Source organism: Coregonus clupeaformis, chromosome 19 (genome assembly GCF_020615455.1).
Source record: "Coregonus clupeaformis isolate EN_2021a chromosome 19, ASM2061545v1, whole genome shotgun sequence".
Lineage (NCBI taxonomy): Eukaryota > Metazoa > Chordata > Actinopteri > Salmoniformes > Salmonidae > Coregonus > Coregonus clupeaformis.
Genome location: NC_059210.1, coordinates 3087479 through 3108552, shown reverse-complemented (window position 1 = coordinate 3108552; position 21074 = coordinate 3087479). Strand labels below are relative to the sequence as shown.

Genomic DNA, 21074 nt, shown 5'->3' with positions numbered 1-21074 from the left:
TGACGGAGAGACAGTAGGCGCTTGGAAGCCTCCCGCCCACTGACAGGATGATCGAACACCCGCTTGAACTCTTCTACAAATGCAGCGTGGGAGTCACAACAGGCCTCCTGGGACTGCCACACCGCAGAAGCCCAGGCGAGCGCCTTGTCTGAAAGAAGGGTAATGATGTAGGCAATCTTGGAACGGTCTGTGGGAAAACTTGAGGGTTGGAGCTCGAAGGTGAGGGAGCATTGGGTGAGGAAACCCTGGCAAGAGCTTGGATCCCCAGAAAAGGGCTTGGGAGGTGGTAGTCGGGGCTCCGCCAACCGAGACGACCTGTCGTCACTGGGGGGTGACCTGGGGGAAGGGAGAGGACCAGGGAGGCGTTCAAAGAGCTGGCGGAGGGAACTCATCATTTCGGCCAGGAGTTGAGAATGACTAGCCATCAGCTCCTCTTGTCGGCTGAGAACGGCTTCATGGCGCTGGAAAGAAGCCTCATGTCGAGTGATCACCGCCAACAGGTCCGGGGAACTGAGTGTTTCTGGGTCCATGATTGACTTGGTTATTCTGTCACAAGCCGGGCTAGAAACTCCGGTCTCAGATGTGGAGAGCTGGGGGCACTACCCTTAGCCACAGAGGAGGTGTTGTAGGACCCAAATGAAACACCCAAGGCAATACTCCAGGCAAGTAGATTTAATGTTCCAAAACAGGAGGCAAAACAAAACAACTCCACGAGGGAGAAAAACAAACTAAAGATAACTTTGAACAACTTACTAGGACTGACACGGTGGGACAAAGCAGGAGACACATAGTCAGGACGCAATAACCAAGTGAGAAACAAGGGGAAAACACACAGCTAAAATACACAAGGGGAAACAAGGCACAGGTGACCTGGATAAAGCTAATTAGGACACATGAGGAAGAACTAAGGCAGAGGGGAACACAGATGACCTCTAGAGGCCTGGAGACAAACAGGAGGCAGGAAGCTGACACACACGAGGAAGAACTAAGGCAGAGGGGAACACAGATGACCTCTAGAGGCCCGGAGACAAACAGGAGGCAGGAAGCTGACAGTGAACGCAACATTGTGTACTGATATTTTGGCCAGGTCTCTCTTGTAAAATAGATTGTTAATCTCAATGAGACTAACCTGGTAAAATAAAGGTAAAACATTATATTTAATAAAAAAGGGTTTTGGAGATCGATTGTTTACTGCCATGGCGATGGAATAGGATATCTCTTTGCCTTCAGCCAACGAGGTAAGTGGTGATGCTAGCTAACCAGCTAACAACAAGTTGATCACTATGCTGTGGTGTATTTAACATTAGCATCAGACAACGGGGTTTCTTCGAATATGGAATGTGTCTAAGCCTATAGTGTACTTAGCTACAAAAAGAATAAGCGTGTGGCTTTCGAGCCACTTCTGATCCCATGTTTTAGTATATGTTAGATTAATTAATAAAGACAGACATGAATGTCATGTTCAATTGCCATGTTCAAGTATTGTACAAGTCCCTACATGCGGGGTCTGGATAACAGAACAGCTATTTGATTACTTATCAACTAGACCCCGAAACAGGAACTGCCAGAGGGCTTTTACTCCTCCTCGAGCATAGGCCACCAACATCCTTAACCTGCAGAGAAAAAGGCCACTCCTGGGTTTCAGACTGGAGGTTTAGAGAGGGGGAAGTTTGGTCTAAAACCAACAGCTGTCAGGGGATCACAAGCACTTACAATGTTTCATGATAATTTATTTGGTTGGCAAAGTATTCTGGAAGTTAAGGACATGATCTACCCCAACAATAAAGTATTCAAGTGCACTGAGGGTGTTGGAATGATGATGTAGCAAAATGTGAACCCCTCTGGTAATTCATTCCCTAATTTCTGACTCCCATGTTAGGTTTGACACCTGGCTGTTAAAGAATCAGACTGGCCACCCAAAGACCACAGAGATCAGAGGAGGACAGGAACATATATTCCTTCTGTTGTGTAGAAGTTGTATACACACACACAAACCCTTTGCTTGACCATTGTAAGTAGTACTTGACTACAGATCCATTAGGTAACAAACTAAGCATTTCACATCGAAAGTCATTATTAGCATAAGGTTAGACAGGTTAATAGCACTTGTTTAACAGAATAAGTGCTGTCGGTTACTCACTGAATGATTAAATAATAACTTCCCCTGTTAAAACCCAGACAGACACTGAGGAGGGGGTGCTGGGAAACCTTTCCATGATGATCTCATGGTTGTCATGAAAGAAGTTAGAACAGTTACTGTGTGGAGGCCATTATATCAGCTAGACAAAATACCATGTTGTTGATGATACTGAAGAGATACATTTTACAAGAAGCGGTTGAACAAGTTACTAACTGAGAGGGGCCTTTGACAACACACGACGCCATGACTTAACTTGAACTACAGTTTAAACCAAGCCAGCAGTAGTCTTATATGTCTCTACTCAAACTAATGAAAATGTATAATGAATGCCACATAATCATGATACTTTCCAGTCATCTCTCACGCCAGATGATTGTGGCAGATGTTCACACACGGCCAACTGGGGAGGGCGGGCAATGACCATGGAGGGGACTGCCAGGCAGTCTGGCTGTGTTGCTGTGGACACAGGCCTGGGGAGCCAGGCTGGGCTCCCACTGTAAGCCAATAGACAGTAATCACCATGTATGGCTGGCAACTGCCTCCCCTGTGCAGAGCCCGACTGGAGCACAGCTAATTTACTACATCTGGGAACCCAGATGACTCGGTGGTGCGCGTCGCGTACAAGGCAAGCAGGTCCGAGCTCCGCAAATCCATTAGGGACGCAAAAAGACAATGCACACTCAAACTTGAATTGATGTTCGACAGCTCAGACTCACATGTGGCAAGGACTACAGATTATCACCGACTACAAAGGAAAATCCAGCTGTATGGTGCCCACCGAAGCCTCCCTCCCAGACGAGCTTAACACATTCTATGCTCGCTTCGCGGCAGAAAATAGAGAGCCATCCAGGAAGACTCTCGCTGCTCCGGACGACCAGGTGTTTTCGCTCTCCAAGGCTGATGTGAGGAAAACTCTCAAAAGAGTGAATACTCACAAAACGGCCAGCCTCGATGGCATCCCTGGCCGTGTCCTCAGAGTGTGTGCTGACCAGCTGGCGGGCGTCTTCTTGGCGGGCATCTTCTCGAACATATTCAACCTGTCCCAGGCTGTAGTCCCCACCTGCTTTAAGGAGACCACCATCATCACAGTGCCCAAGAAAAACAGGGTGACATGCCCAAATGACTAACGCACCGTCGCGCTCACTTCAGTCATCATGAAGTGCTTCGAGAGGCTGGTCATGAGCCACATCAATGCCAGGATGCCAGACACACTGGACCCACTCCAATCTGTCTACCGCTCCAGCAGATCCACGGAATATGCCCTTTTCATCTCTAATACCAACATGTTTCAAGCAGACCACCATAGTCCCTGTGCCCAAGAACACTAAGATAACTTGCCTAAATGACTACCGACCCGTAGCACTCACGTCTGTAGCCATGAAGTGCTTTGAAAGGCTGGTTATGGCTCACATCAACACTATTATCCCAGAAACCCTAGACCAACTCTAATTTGTATACCGCCCCAACAGATCCACAGATGATGCAATCTCTATTGCACTCCACACTGCCCTTTCCCACCTGGACAAGAGGAACACCTATGTGAGAATGCTATTCATTGACTACTGTTCAGCATCCAACACTATTGTCCCTCCAAGCTTGACACCAAGCTCAGAGCCCTGGGTCTGGACACCACCCTCTGCAATTGGATCCTGGACTTCCTGACGGGCAGACCACAGGCTGGGAGTATTGGCAACAACACCTCCTCCACACTGACTCTTAACATAAGGGCCCCCCAGGTGTGTGTCCTCAGTCCTCTGCTGTACTTCCTTTTCACACATGACTGCATGGCTTTGCACGACACCAACTCCATCATCAAGTTTGTTGATGACACCACGGTTGTAGGCATGATAACCAAAAAGTTCCTTGGCATCCACATCACCAAGGACTTGACATGGACCAACAACACCACCACCCTTGTCAAGAGGGCGCAACAGCGTTTCTTCTTCCTAAGGCGGCTGAAGAAATTCGGCATGCCACCCCGGTTCTCTCCAAATGCTACTGCTGCACCATCGAGAGAATCCTGACCGGTTGCATCACGGCCTGGTACGGGAATTGCTCCGTCCACAACCGTAGAGTCCTCCAGCGGGTGGTGAAGATGGCCCAGTACATCACTGGGACCGTGCTTCAACCCACCCAGGACATCTACTCTCTATGAGAGGCTGGTGGAAGGAGCTATAGGAGAACGGGCTCATTGTAATGGCTGGAATGGAATAAATGGAACGGTTAGTCAATTTTTTCGTTGGGAGGAGGTCGTCGGCTAAGCTTGGCGTCGGGTAAGCTTGGCTTTATACATAGCTTGGGCTTTGTCGAGTAAGGCTTAAACTATGTATTTAGATTGTAGTTAGGTATTGTAGGTAGGTATCGTGGGTTGTTGTATGTAATTATTGTAGGTTAGTATTGTATTCGGCTGTGCCGGGTGTAGCACGAAGCTAGCTAGCTAGCTAACTCACCACCTGGACTAGCTGGCGAGTAGCTATTAGCAACGGTATAGTTGTTTCACGCCTGAGAGTGCCTGTAATTACGCCAGCTGGCTGCCTACAATAATTACATACAATAATTGCCTACCATTCAGCTGTTTTCTAACCTCATTGTCTGAACTGTTAACGTTAGGTAGCAAGTGGCTACTGTGCTTGAAATTTAGCTAGCTTGTTACTACCTGGATAGCTACTAGTAAACAATAGCTGGAACAACCGAGCGAACAGACGCGAACTGGCTGAGTCAATTCAGTGGCTAGCTTTACACTTGGCTAGCTAACAGTAGCTGCTAGGGGTAAGTCATAACCTACACTTGTGTTTTTTTTTTTTACATATTGATAGCCCGAGTCGTTCAAGGAATTCGGGACATGGGTGACTAGTTAACGTTAGTTTGGCTCTCTCTGTGTGTTCGTGCCGTGAAAGGAGGGGTTCTTCTTTGTCTGAAAGCAATGGCTAGCTAGTTTGCTAACTATTCTAGCTAACTAACTGGCTGAATAAGTTGATGACGGACTCTCTCAAGCTGTCGGGACTAACCCACAACGTTAGACACGGACACGAACGATCTGCTTGCGTGTTGATACACTGGTGGTTTGTTGTGGCCGAGTATTGGCGCTAAACCGTGTTGTTGGAGACCGGCATTCTAGCTGGCTGTGGCGTCTTATGACGAGGTGCCCGGACGTTTTTCACGGAATAATACTGCACCTAGTTAGCTAGCTGAATAAACTAAGTTAGTCTATTCCTAGAAAACATTGAACCGCTGTAGTTTACAACAATTATAGTTTCTGAGGTGGAAGTTGGGAGAGTTATATTTGGGAGTTGTGGTGAGGGAGGCCCCGCTCTCTCCTTTCCCAGATGTTTAGTTCATTTCATTCCGATCTACTCTGCATTAGTGTAGCCATCTGCTGCAGCCTGTCAACTATGCCTCTGCCTATCCCTGTTCTCTCCTCTCCGCACAGGCTACACAAACGCCTCACACCGCGTGGCTGCTGCCTCTCTAACCTGGTGGTCCCTGCACGCACGACCCACGTGGAGTTCCAGGTCTCAGGCAGCCTCTGGAACTGCCGTTCTGCTGCCAACAAGGCAGAGTTCATCTCAGCCTATGCTACCCTCCAGTCCCTTGACTTCTTGGCGCTGACGGAAACATGGATTACCACTGAAAACACTGCTACTCCTGCTGCTCTCTCCTCGTCTGACCATGTGTTCTCGCATACCCCGAGAGCATCTGGTCAGCGGGGTGGTGGCACAGGAATCCTCATCTCTCCCAAGTGGACATTCTCAATTTTTCCCCTGACCCATCTGTCTATCTCCTCATTTGAATTCCATGCTGTCACAGTCACTAGCCCATTTAAGCTTAATATCCTTGTCATCTATCGCCCTCCAGGTTCCCTTGGAGAGTTCATCAATGAGCTTGACACCTTGATAAGTTCCTTTCCTGAGGATGGCTCACCCCTCACAGTTCTGGGGGATTTCAACCTCCCTACGTCTACATTTGACTCATTTCTCTCTGCCTCCTTCTTTCCACTCCTCTCCTCTTTTGACCTCACCCTCTCACCGTCCCCCCTACTCACAAGGCAGGCAATACGCTTGACCTCATCTTTACTAGATGCTGTTGTTCTACTAATCTCACTGCAACTCCCCTCCAAGTCTCCGACCACTACTTTGTATCCTTTTCTCTCTCCCTCTCCTCCAACACTACTCACTCTGCCCCTACACAGATGGTAATGCGCCGTCGCAACCTTCGCTCTCTCTCTCCCGCTACTCTCTCCTCTTCCATCCTATCATCTCTTCCCTCTGCTCAATCCTTCTCCCTCCAATCTCCTGATTCTGCCTCCTCAACCCTCCTCTCCTCCCTTTCTGCATCCTTTGACTCTCTATGTCCCCTATCCTCCCGGCCGGCTCGGTCCTCCCCCTCCAGCTCCGTGGCTTGATGACTCATTGCGAGCTCACAGAACAGAGCTCCGGGCAGCTGAGCGGAAATGGAAGAAAACTAGACTCCCTGCGGACCTGGCATCTTTTCACTCCCTCCTCTCTACATTTTCTTCATATGTTTCTGCTGCTAAGGCCACTTTCTACCACTCTAAATTCCAAGCATCTGCCTCTAACCCTAGGAAGCTCTTTGCCACATTCTCCTCCCTGCTGAATCCCCCCCTCCTCCCTCTCTGTGGATGACTTTATTTTCAAAATGGTTGACGACATCCGATCCTCGTTTGTTAAGTCAAATGACACTGCTGGTCCTGCTCACACTGCCCTACCCTATGCTTTGACTTCTTTCTCCCCTCTCTCTCCAGATAAAATCTTGCGACTTGTGACGGCAGGCCGCCCAACAACCTGCCCGCTTGACCCTATCCCCTCCTCTCTTCTCCAGACCATCTCCGGTGACCTTCTCCCTTACCTCACCTCGCTGATCAACTCATCCTTGACCGCTGGCTATGTCCCTTCCGTCTTCAAGAGAGCGAGAGTTGCACCCCTTCTCAAAAAACCAACACTCGATCCCTCTGATGTCAACAACTACAGACCAGTATCCCTTCTTTCTTTTCTCTCCAAAACTATTGAGCGTGCCGTCTTTAGCCAACTCTCTTGCTATCTCTCTCAGAATGACCTTCTTGATCCAAACCAGTCAGGTTTCAAGACTGGTCATTCAACTGAGACTGCTCTTCTCTGTGTCACGGAGGCTCTCCGCACTGCTAAAGCTAACTCTCTCTCCTCTGCTCTTGTCATTCTAGACCTGTCTGCTGCTTTTGATACTGTGAACCATCAGATCCTCCTCTCCACCCTCTCCGAGCTGAGCATCTCCGGCGCGGCTCACTCTTGGATTGCGTCCTACCTGACCGGTCGCTCCTACCAAGTGGCGTGGCGAGAAGCTGTCTCCGCACCACGTGCTCTCACCACTGGTGTCCCCCAGGGCTCAGTTCTAGGCCCTCTCCTATTCTCGCTATACACCAAGTCACTTGGCTCTGTCATATCCTCACATGGCCTCTCCTATCATTGCTACGCTGACGACACACAACTAATCTTCTCCTTTCCCCCTTCTGATAACCAGGTGGCGAATCGCATCTCTGCATATCTGGCAGACATATCAGTATGGATGACGGATCACCACCTCAAGCTGAACCTTGGCAAGACGGAGCTGCTCTTCCTCCCGGGGAAGGACTGCCTGTTCCATGATCTCGCCATCACGGTTGACAACTCCGTTGTGTCCTCCTCCCAGAGTGCGAAGAGCCTTGGCGTGACCCTGGACAACACCCTGTCGTTCTCCGCTAACATCAAGGCGGTGACCCGATCCTGTAGGTTTATGCTCTACAACATTCGGAGAGTACGACCCTGCCTTACACAGGAAGCGGCACAGGTCCTAATCCAGGCACTTGTCATCTCCCGTCTGGATTACTGCAACTCGCTGTTGGCTGGGCTCCCTGCCTGTGCCATTAAACCCCTACAACTCATCCAGAATGCCGCAGCCCGTCTGGTGTTCAACCTTCCCAAGTTCTCTCACGTCACCCCGCTCCTCCGCACACTCCACTGGCTTCCAGTGGAGTGTGTTTGGAATCATAATTTGCAAATAAATTCATTAAAAATCCTACAATGTGATTTTCTGGATTTTTTTTCCTCAATTTGTCTGTCATAGTTGACGTGTACCTATGATGAAAATTACAGGCCTCTCTCATCTTTTTAAGTGGGAGAACTTGCACAATTGGTGGCTGACTAAATAAAAAAATTCCCCACTGTATGTGTGTGCATTGATCAGAATCACCTTTATTCGCCATTTACATACCAGGAATGTGACTAGGTGAAATGTTGCTGCCAGCAATAGATAAAATATACAGACAGAATATAGACAGAGGAATTTACACGTAGTCTACATACAGTATATACAATATTGATATAGGCTAGCATAGGGGTGAACAGGCCAAGGTGGGGTGGGGCTGTAGCATGAGTGTGTGTGTATTGATGCAGGCAAGCAGAAGGGTACACAAGACAGACAGACTTGTTCTGCTCATAGCCCCCTACCTGGAAGCCTAGTGAGTGACATCATCACAAACCTCTCTGAGCGATGAAGGATCAAAAGATGAGGAAGACAGAAAAGATAAGCCCTCTATGTCTGTCTGTCTCTTTCTCTCGCTCTCTCGCCCTCACGCTCTCTGTCTCTCGGACATGAAATAAAATGTGTTTAGAGGCCCTCATCTGGTACCTCAAAAAGTGGCATGTAAATACCAACAAAAACAAACAGAACAAAACTGGAAACAATCTCCGAAAAATCTCTATGACATAAGTGCAGCTAGCCAAGCTATGTCATATAGATTTTTCTGAGATTGTTTCCATTTTTGTTCTGTTTGTTTTTGTTGGTATTGACACGTCACTCTTTGAGGTACCAGATGAGGGTCTGAAAAAAACAGGTGTGTGGTTTTACTGTAAATACCTCTGCTTGGTTGTAGCTGAAGTTTGGGGCAGTTTCATTACTTAGTGTAAGGGTGCTTTTCACCAATCATAAGACTAAACTGTGAGTTTGTTTTGGCTTCTAACATCAATATCTCTGACTCACTTGATAGTAAATCTGAGGCTGCATAACATTTAGACAAGATGATAAGGGTTCATGAACAAACTGAAAACCATACTTTCGCTGCGTGGGTGAAAATCTGTATAAAAATACAAAAACACTTCCAAAAGACTCCAAGGGTTTGGAATTGTCAGACACCTTCTAATGATGGGATGGGGATGGGACTCACTTGAGGATGAGAGGTTTGGTTTAATCAGACACTTTCTAAGGATGGGATGGGATGGGATGGAAGAGTGTCTGTCTGAAGCGGATGTCATCCATCTCTCTCCACTCTCCCAGAGTGGTACCATCTGCACTGAGGATTAGCCCAAGTGCTTCTTGGGACACTGCTCTGATGTACCACATGGCTTGGCTGTAGTATTTATGACTGTTCCCTAAACACATTGGTTGAAGAGCGTTCTACTCCCCTCCTAACGGTTCCCTCACTCAGTGGTGTAAAGTACATAAGTAAAATACTTTAAAGTACTACTTAAGTCGTTTTTGGTGAGTATATGTACTTTACTTTATTATTTATATTTTTGACAACTTTTACTTTTACTCCACCACATTCCTAAAGAAAATATGTACTTTTTACTCCCATGAATTTTCCCTGACACCCAAAAGTACTACATTTCGAATGCTCAGCCAGGACAGCAATATGGTCCAATTTATGCACCTACAGTGCCTTGCAAAAGTATTCATCCCCCTTGGCGTTTTCCTTATTTTGCTGCATTACAATCTGTAATTTAAATTGATTTTTATTTGGATTTCATGTAATGGACATACACAAAATAGTCAAAATTGGTAAAGTGAAATGAAAAAAAGTATTTGTTTAAAGAAATTCTCTAAAATAAATAACGGAAAAGTTGTGTGTGCATATGTATTCACCCCCTTTGCTATGAAGCCCCTAAATAAGATCTGGTGCAACCAATTACCTTCAGAAGTCACATAATTAGTTAAATAAAGTCCACCTGTGTGCAATCTAAGTGTCACATGATCTGTCACATGATCTCAGTGTATATATACACCTGTTCTGAAAGGCCCCAGAGTCTGCAACATCACTAAGCAAGGGGCACCGCCAAGTAAGCGGCATCATGAAGACCAAGGAGCTCTCCAAACAGGTCAGGGACAAAGTTGTGGAGAAGTACAGATCAGGGTTGAGTTATAAATAAATATCCGAAACTTTGAACATCCCACGGAGCACCATTAAATCCATTATTAAAAAATTGAAAGAATATGGCACCACAACAAACCTGCCAAGAAAGGGCTGCCAAAACCCATGGACCAGGCAAGGAGGGCATTAATCAGAGAGGCAACAAAGAGACCAAAGATAACCCTGAAGGAGCTGCAAAGCTCCACAGAGGAGATTGGAGTATCTGTCCATAGGACCACTTTAAGCCGTACACTCCACACAGCTGGGCTTTACGGAAGATTGGCCAGAAAAAAGCCATTGCTTAAAGACAATAATAAGCAATCACGTTTGGTGTTCACCAAAAGGCATGTGGGAGACTCCCCAAACATATGGAAGAAGGTACTGTGGTCAGATGAGACTAAAATTGAGCTTTTTGGCCATCAAGGAAAACGCTATGTCTGGCGCAAACCCAACACCTCTCATCACCCCAAGAACTCACATGGCCTCTCCTATCATTGCTACGCTGACGATACACAACTAATCTTCTCCTTTCCCCCTTCTGATAACCAGGTGGCGAATCGCATCTCTGCATGTCTGGCCGACATATCAGTATGGATGACGGATCACCACCTCAAGCTGAACCCTGGCAAGACGGAGCTGCTCTTCCTCCCGGGGAAGGACTGCCCGTTCCATGATCTCGCCATCACGGTTGACAACTCCGTTGTGTCCTCCTCCCAGAGTGCGAAGAGCCTTGGCGTGACCCTGGACAACACCCTGTCGTTCTCCGCTAACATCAAGGCGGTGACCCGATCCTGCAGGTTCATGCTCTACAACATTCGGAGAGTACAACCCTGCCTTACACAGGAAGCGGCACAGGTCCTAATCCAGGCACTTGTCATCTCCCGTCTGGATTACTGCAACTCGCTGTTGGCTGGGCTCCCTGCCTGTGCCATTAAACCCCTACAACTCATCCAGAATGCCGCAGCCCGTCTGGTGTTCAACCTTCCCAAGTTCTCTCACGTCACCCCCCTCCTCCGCACACTCCACTGGCTTCCAGTTGAAGCTCGCATCCGTTACAAGACCATGGTGCTTGCCTATGGAGCAGTGAGGGGAACGGCACCTCCGTACCTTCAGGCTCTGATCAGTCCCTACACCCAGGCGAGGGCATTGCGTTCATCCACCTCTGGCCTGCTGGCTCCCCTTCCTCTGCGGAAGCATAGTTCCCACTCAGCCCAGTCAAAGCTGTTCGCTGCTCTGGCACCCCAATGGTGGAACAAGCTCCCTCACGACGCCAGGACAGCGGAGTCACTCACCACCTTCCGGAGACATTTGAAACCCCACCTCTTTAAGGAACACCTGGGATAGGATAAAGTAATCCTTCTACCCCCAAAAAAATAAATATATATATATATATATATATATTTGTAAAGTGGTTATCCCACTGGCTATAGGGTGAATGCACCAATTTGTAGTCGCTCTGGATAAGAGCGTCTGCTAAATGACGTAAATGTGCCCTTGAGCAAGGCACTTAACCCTAATTGCTCCTGTAAGTCGCTCTGGATAAGAGCGTCTGCTAAATGACTAAAATGTAAAATGTAACACCATCCCCACAGTGAAGCATGGTGGTGGCAGCATCATGCTGTGGGGATGTTTTTCATCGGCAGGGACTGGGAAACTGGTCAGAATTGAAGGAATGATGGATGGCGCTAAATACAGGGAAATTCTTGAGGGAAACCTGTTTCAGTCTTCCAGAGATTTGAGACTGGGACGGAGGTTCACCTTCCAGCAGGACAATAACCCTAAGCATACTGCTAAAGCAACACTTGAGTGGTTTAAGGGGAAACATTTAACTGTCTTGGAATGGCCTAGTCAAAGCTCAGACCTCAATCCAATTGAGAATCTGTGGTATGACTTAAAGATTGCTGAACACCATCAGAACCCCTCCAACTTGAAGGAGCTGGAGCAGTTTTGCCTTGAAGAATGGGCAAAAATCCCATGCTCAAGTTTTCTGTTTTTTTTTGTGTTATTTCTTGTTTTTTTTTCACAAGAAAAAAAAAAAAATCTTCAAAGTGGTAGGCATGTTGTGTAAATCAAATTCCAGGTTGTAAGGCAACAAAATAGGAAAAATGCCAAGGTGGCTGAATACTTTCGCAAGCCACTGTATCAATATAACGCATTGTCATTCATTCCTACTGCCTCTGAGTATGGGAGTGTGCCTCTGTCTGGCATCTAGGTTTGCTTAAAATATGGAATTTGATGTATAGCATTTACTTTTACTTTTAACTTTTACTCAAGTATGACAATTGAGTACTTTTTCCAACACTGCACTGAAGTACATTTGAAACGAGATACTTTTAGACTTTTACTCAAGTAGTATTTTACTGGGTGACTTTCACTTTTACTTGAGTCATTTTCTATTAGGTTATCTTTACTTTTACTCAAGTATGACAATTGAGTACTTTTTCCACCACTGTCCACAATTTTATAAGTTCATATTCTGTTAACTCATACCCAAATATTGTTGTTGACTCATCCTATACTCGAATTTGTGGTCAAAGCATATTGGAGAAAAAACACTTTAAAAAACCCAACTCAAACTTTTCTCAAACAGACTGTTTAAAAAATGCTTGCTGTTCCCTCATAGAGTATGATGTCATACATCTGAGGAGGATGAGCTGGCCACAGCGGTCTAATGACCGGTATACGCCCACACCATTCTGTTGTTGGGTTACGCTGGCCAATCAGCGGTCTAATGACCGGTATACGCCCACACCATTCTGTTGTTGGTGTCAGAAGCGTCAGTGACGTGGATGTGGTGTAGGAGTCAAGCGCAGGACACAGAAGCTTCGTCCAACCGACTTTACTAAACGAAAAAATAAACATTGGCTTTAACTAATCAGGAGGCGAACTATACGCAGCAGTGCGTAAAACACCAAAATGCAATAGCGCACGAAACACAGTGCGACTATCCTAAATATACAAAATTGCGAAAACGAGCAGCACCAAAAGACAGGCGGAACAATTACACACAACACACAACTAACAAAACGAGAAAGTTATAGGAGACATAATTAACACTAAAAGGAAACAGGTGTACAAAGAAGACAAAACCAAACAAACATCGATAACATACAACGGTGGTAGCTAGTACTCCGGGGACGACGACCGCCGAAGCCTGCCCGAGCAAGGAGAAGGAGCAGCCTCGGCCGAAACCGTGACAGTTGGGTTACGCCCACACCATTACAACACGGAAAATCTGCTTTTTAACATAATTACCACTTTTTCTAAGGAGAACCATTTCACTCATAGTAATCTGGGAACACTGGACAGTTAATTTAAGAGATATCCCACTGGACACAAACTGGTTGAATCAATGTTGTTTCCACATATTTCAACAAAAACGAACGTTTTATGACTTTGAATCAACTAAATGGATTCGCAGAACGTCATCAATGTAAAGGAATTTGGGGAACTTTAAACCTAAATACAATGACATGGTTCAAATGTTTGTTGATTTCATGTTGAATTCACATTAGTTGACAACTCAATCAAATGTAAATTAAAACTTGAACTGACATCTGTGCCCAGTGGGATCCTCATTGAGCACCCCCCCTCATACATTTTGTAGAATGATGTCTAAAATATGTATAAAAACATCCTAACTCAGGAATGGCAACATCAGAGTAAACAATTAGGCTATTACAATATATCACACACACACACACACATGCACACAGCCATAATCAGGTTAATCAAAAAGCTGTGGGAAGATACCAGTCTGAAACATGTTATCTTTGGATGCTAATCACGTCTTTAACACAGTTCCTAAAGATAAACAGCATTATCTTTGGCATGTCAAAGCAACTGGCAGAGCATTTCAAAGGGACAAGTATGTGAGAGACAAGTGTGTGAGTGTGCGAGAAAATATAGTTTTGGCAGCACTGGAAAAATACCCTACAAAATGTATATTGTGTTCCACACCCTCTGAGCAGCCTAAGGCTCAACTCTCAGGTGTTTGACAAACAACACCTGCTCTGCTCCACCTGAAATCCTCAAGCCTGCCTCTCCTCTTCCATTGTAAAAACTGGAAAACTCTGAATACACAATCAAAACAAAAGGATTGTATTTTCAGTGAAGACTGAATGCAGCATTCATTCACTCTCTTTCACTTATTATTTTGTTGATCACAACGGTTGAAGTGTCTTAAGGTCCCTTTCCCAAACAGTGTTCTGTGTTCGTTCAATCTGGGAAGTAAATGAGACTGTTAGTTAATGAGACTGTAATGGGTCTCTGTAGATGGAATCTATGTTATTTTCATGTCTCTTGTGTAATGTCAATTTACGGTCATTTAGCAGACACTCTTATGCAGAAATGTTTCGTACTGGTCCCCCGTGGGAATCAAACCTACAGCCCTGGTGTTACAAGTGTCATGCTCTACCCCCCTTCGTGTTGAGTGATTCCTAGACCTGTACTAAATGGAGGGTATCAGTTTACAGAGTACCTACACTGTTCTTTCACTACCTGCTCTCTCCAACAGAGCAACGCTGGAGGAAACTTTAACATGCCGCCACCCATAAGCAGCCCCTTTCAGAATAGACCTGCCCTATCACCCTTGTCACCTCTGACACAGGTCACTGCCCCAATTTCCCTCAGCTTCAGTCAGAAGAGAGAGCCTTGGGCACCTCTCTCAAAATCTCTCTCTTTCTCTCTTTCTTCCCTCTCGCTGTCCTCTCTCTCTCTCGCTTTCTATCTCTCCCCCCCTTCTCTCTCCTTCTCTCTACCCCTCTCTCCCACCACCCCCCAAGCCTCCCAAAGGAACAACAAACAACCCAGTCAGGAGGGCTGATGAAAAGGTCTGTCTCTGGTGACAGTGGCTCTCTGCTTTAGTCCCTGTCCAGGTTGTGTCAACAGTGATAAGACCCAGGGCAGTGGTCATTGAATACCCCCTCCTGTAATCAGAGCAGCAGGAGAAAGCCCAGGGCCTGTATTTATAAAGCGTCTCAGAATAAGAGTGCTGATTTAGGATGAGGTCCCCCCTCTTGGTCATTATGATTTAAAAGGCGAAACTGATCCTTGATCAGCACTCCTACTCTGAGACACTTTGTGTATGCTGCTGTGTGATCTGATCTCTGATCTCTGACCCACATCTACAGTACACTGATCCATCCCTCTTGTGCCCAATCAGACAAACATGTTTACTAAGGAGAGGTTAGCCAGAACTGGGGATATATGGACACATGGTTTAACATATGGATAATATTATGCATTAGATCGAACAGATAAGTGTGAAACATACTCTGAGCCGTTGTATTTTTTGATGAAATATGGATTTTAGACAAATTAATGCCGCAGTTTTCCTCAGCCAAGAAAGGTTGTTCTGAGTTAAATGAGGACAGGCTCCGACTCACGTCCATAGGTGGAACACCAACTCAGCTGTGATTGAAGACCATTCATAGATTAGATACAGTATTTTGTCTTGAATTTTCCAGCTGCTTCGTGTGTTTGAGTTGTGTGCTGTGTTGTCCTCACAGTACCTGTGCCTCACAGTCACAATAACTATTAACCTGAGTGCTGCCTTGTGTCCACAGAACAAAGAGATTGAGAAAAAGGCTGGAGATACAACTCAATTTACTCTAGCATGCTGCCTGTAAAACAACATAGCACTATGACTCAGTTTACTAGAGTCTAGCATACCTTTTCTTTCTTTTTTTCTCTAGTATACCTGAAAAACAACATACTTAACTCTCTTTCTCTATTCAAACTATTTGTACTCCAAAAACTGTATCCACATTTTTACTCACTTCAAGAGGTTCTGCAAACCTTGCTTGCTGGAGTTTCTTCTCAGGATTGCATGTGACATGTCTCCTTTCTCCTCTTCTTCCCCTTTTTATCAGATAACAAATATTACGGTGTAGCTCCTCTTCTTCCTCAGAATAACAGAACCTCTCTGTATCTTCCAGTTCTGAGCCCAACGACCAGTGTGGAGGTTTCTATAAGACAGATTTATGTACTCCTTTTTTACTCATTCACTCTCTGACACACACAGACACACACACAGGGCTTCCTGGTCTCTTAGATCCTGTCCCCTGTGCAGCCTGTTGAAAATGTGGAGCGTTCAGAGCAGCACTCTCTTTCCTCTCACAGAGACAGGCTTTAGTCACTGCCCCCCTCCCCTCCTCCTCTTTCCCTCTCTCCTCCTCCTCTCCCTCTCTCCTACATGTGGTTCTCATTGAGTGCTCAGAACGTGGCCCAACATCTTTTTCCCTCCCTTCTGCAGGGTCATGTGGCTTCCCTGGGGGAGATGTAAAACGATAACTCAGACTTCTCTAATCCAGACCCCTAACACCCAACTGTCCCTCTGTCTGTTGCCCAGCATATGCACTCTCAATCTTCACTCAGATTAGAAAAGATTAAGAAAAACAATAAAGATATGACTGTTTGGACACAAACAACACTTAATGGTCCTACACACATATTGAAGGATGTCCTGTTCACACTCTCTGGAATTACAAATAATCAATAACAATATTGAGTAGGTTCTGTTTTATTTACCAATCATAAAGCAGTAAAAACACTGTGATTGAACACATTTTGTTTATCACATAACAAATATATATTTATAAGGCATGTGGAATTTGGAGAAGGCCTACTGGGCGCACCATGTCATTTCAACGTGGAAATTTGGCTAATATTTGGTTGAGACGTTGATCAATGGGATTTCATCCTTTATGCACACATTCAAAAAGACAGCCAGAAATGTGTTGAATTCCCAAAGTGTTATCATTATGCTTTCAGCTATCTAAAAGCACAACCAAATTCGAATTTATAAACAACGTCAGATTTTTGGGATAGGGCTCTATTCAATCCGTATCGCCGAAGTTCAGGACTATAGCGCTCTTAGGTAATTTCCGATTGAGCCGATATATGGAACATTTAACGTGGATGCAGTCTCTGCAAACACGGGAACATTGCCTTTAAATTTCAACATTGCCTTTAAATACGATACGAGCCCTTAGTTGTCATCTAAATGTGTTATCACTGCGCTTTAAACCATTTAAAAGCACAACAACTTTCAACTAGGAATACAAGGTCAGATATTGTGTATTAATACAGCAACTTAATGTGTTATCACTGTGCTTAATCTAATAGCACAACCAAATGACCTGGATTGCAGTTGAGATTACATTAAAAGTAAATAGTGCAAGTGATCAGTGCTGTTCGAGATTCTGCGCAGATTATTATAGCAATGTGAAGACCTCCACAGATTGACTGACCTTTGCATGCTATCTTGAACATGCACGCGTTCTATGATTACATATAGTTACAGTAACCTCAAAATGTGGCCATGGATGTGTTTCTCATTTTAAGGTTGAATAAAAACTGTTACAAAGGGTTTTCCTATGGGCCAAAGAATCCTTTTGGAACCCTTTTTTCTAAGAGTGTACTTACAAAAAGTGCTTATACTTTTTAAATGGTTCACCCGATATGGATGAAAAGAACCTCAAATTAAAGCTGACAGTCTGCACTTTAACCTCAGTCATTGTATTATTTCACATCCAAAGTGCTGGAGTACAGAACCAAAACAACAAAAAATATGTCACTGTCCCAATACTTTTGGAGCTCACTGTATCTAATGCTTAGATATTTTCATCTAAACTACTAGCTTAATCCTATTCTTTTAACTTTTATTTTTGGTTTAGTTGGAGACATGAATCCAACATATAATTTGTTAACTTGTCGACAAGTTCATAGGCTATTTACTGTATTGCAAAAGTGATATTGAATTGTGTGTCGTTGTCAATGCAACCAAACTCTACACACACCTACATTTTAATATTGTTGTATGGCGGTATCGTGCATTTTGTGTTGTGGATATGTAGTGGGGTAGCGGTGTTATATGATGTACTGTTTAATCTTTTGTTTTGTGTGTAATGTAAGTGCCTTGGTGTGTTTAGACCCCAGGGGGATCCAAAATAAATACAAATATCAACATTTGAAGGAGATGTGCTGTATATTTTGTGCCACAGATGTAGTCTGGCTTAAATTCCAGTTTGTCTACAAATTAATTATTGATATGTTGGATTCATGTTTCCATCTTAACAGAAATCTAAATTAAAGAATAAGACTAAATCTAATCATACTTTACATGCACTTTTAAATTAAGTTTGATTTGATTTCGGCCTATTCTTTAACATTGATTTTTGGTTGAGATGGAGACGTGAATCCAACATATTAATGATTAACTTGAAGATTACATTTGAAATCAACCAAAGCTTGAAACCCTCGTCCTATATGTATTGTCTATTTTTAATTGAACCCTTCAGAAAAAGCACCCTTCAGAAAAAGCACCCTTCAGAAAGTATTCATACCCCTTGACTTAATCTATATTTTGTTGTTACAGCCTGAATTTAAAATGGATAAAATATGTTTTTTCTCTCACCATATACACACAATAAATACCCTATAATGACAAATTGGATTTTGTTGTTGAAATTTGGTCCTGCTTTAAATGACGTGCAGATTATAAAGCCTTCATAAACACTACATATATGTGTTACAAATCATCTATAACAGTATGTCATGCTTTGTAAAGAGTTCTTAAAAGTGGCATAAAATAACCCACTAAGTCAAATATGACAAACCTGTGCTTAATAAAGGCTTTATAAATCATATTTAATTGAGGTTTCACAAAGCATTTATAACCCTGTCATGCATCTTGGTAGAGCATTGCAACGCCAGGATATTGGGTTAGATTCCCGGGACCACCCATACGTAAAAATGTATTCACGCATGACTGTAAGTCACTTTGGATAAAAGTGTCTGCTAAATTGTATATATTATATTTCTCTAAAACATTTCTAGGATGACCCAACCTCTTTCCCTCTTGGGTGCATAGTCAATATTGAACCTGACCTCAACGTCCCCCAAAATGCTGTGCTGCAGGATGACACACACTCTAAAGTGCAGTCATGCACAGCAAAAAACATTTTCAAAATCTGTTTTATATTTTTTGCCTGCTTCTGTTTTTTCCCCAATTCTGTTTTCTTGGTTATGTTTTCGAGGTTTCGGATTTCCCCCGTGTTTTTCTGGTTTAACCCAGTTTTTTCACACTTTTTTAATAGAAAAACAACAACATTAACTCTAATTAACATAATAATCAAATAAATAAAACATCTGTCAGTTTAAGATAGAGAGACCTGTTTTTTTGCATTGGATACATCTCAATCCACCACATCCGCTGATGTCGTACTTCCGCATCTGCGGTGAAAGGTGACAGAGCTAGAGTGGTGTTTGTCAGACCATGAGACATCCCGAAAATCGGTCTTCTCACAAAATCGTCTGTAGTGTCCGAACGGTTTGGCCTACAAACTATTACCCTTCTATGGAAAGATGAGACTTGCACGAACATGTAATTGTCGATTGTTTTGCTCTAGGCCTCACAAGACTAGTCTGAAGGTTCCCCGGTACCAGTTGAAAAAATTTATGGAAGTATATATGGAGACTGTTTAGTCCCAAAAATAAGGGTTAAATACATATACAAAAATTAAAAATCTCTCAGATATAGGACAGACACATCAGAACAAACTTCCTTTAGATTGTTTTGGGGGGACTATATGTTGTTCCATGTAGTGAATCTGTTATTCAGTGCGCTCATATGGGCTAATACCAGTAAGGCCAAAAATAAGACCCTACTGAGTATTCCCTACAATACTTTTACTGCTTCACCCAGAATAGTTCTTACTTTAAGCCAATATGTATTCAATTTACAGGGATTCGCATTTGGGGCATTTATTTGACCTTGGAACAAGTTTTAAAACCCACATTTAATGCAAATGTCACTTAAATATGAACAAATATGAATCATTGTTAATGTTTAGACAATTATTTTTCACATATCATGCATGGTTATTGACACTTTTCTACTATTACTTTTATTTTGAATATGTCTGAAATTCCGTGACCCGGAGGTACTTTTTTTAGTGAAAAACAAGTAAGTTAACCTTTTGTTTATTGTAATTTAAATTAGTTTGTAGTAGTTAAGTTAGATTACATACTGTAGCTACCTCAATTGTTATTTCAAATAATTTTGATGACTTCATAGTAATTGCTAGCTAGCCGAAATTTTGCTAGCAAGCAGGCTCAGCTAAATACAAATCCCCCTAGATGCAGCCATGTCTCATAGTAATGTCATGAGATTTGTAAATGGAAGAGGAATAATACGAATTGAATGGAGTTTCCCATCTTCCCATTTAGAGTTCCTGGCGCAGCAAAGAAATGCCCTTTTCCAGATGGTGTGACAAAGGCATTTCCTAGCAGACCTGCTAACTTTATTTGTTGTTACTTTAAGGTTGGAACCAACATGCAGTACCTCCAGCAGGAAGAGAGGCAGGAACCATTTGTCCGCCAGCTCAGGGACAAGCTACACTATTCACAGCCCTGTTCAATGTAATTTCATTGCTGGACTTTTTGAAGCTTCATGCATTTGTATTGTTAAGTTTTTGTAATGTTTATTTGTTTTAGCTGTTAGTGATAATTCCTTAAGGGTTAATATATTTGTGTTTACATCACTAAGCCTTTATGTATTTGTTATGGATGAACAAAGGGGTCTGACTTTAAATTAAGTAGAGCGTCCTGCGATATAGAGACTTTATGTATTTATTATGAATGACCGAAGGTGTCTCACTTCAAACTAAGTATAACAGGACACTAGTGTCAATAAATAGGTTATTAACGTTCTGCTTATTTATGAAGGTTCTCTCACGATCCACAGGTTACTGTAGGGGTTGAGAGGTATTT

General features: G+C 43.9%; 1 protein-coding gene across 1 annotated transcript in view; it reads right to left on the bottom strand.

The window, feature by feature from the left end:
- LOC123481397 (ladinin-1-like) overlaps window positions 1-16402 on the bottom strand; it is a gene marked incomplete at its 3' end in the record, with an annotated part of 34760 nt that extends 18358 nt beyond the window's left edge. Inside the window, exon 1 of the mRNA XM_045205192.1 lies at window positions 16079-16402. Within this exon, the coding sequence (XP_045061127.1) occupies window positions 16079-16137 (59 nt within the window). The remainder of the gene's footprint in view (window positions 1-16078) is intronic.
- Between the last annotated feature and the right edge of the window lie 4672 nt (window positions 16403-21074).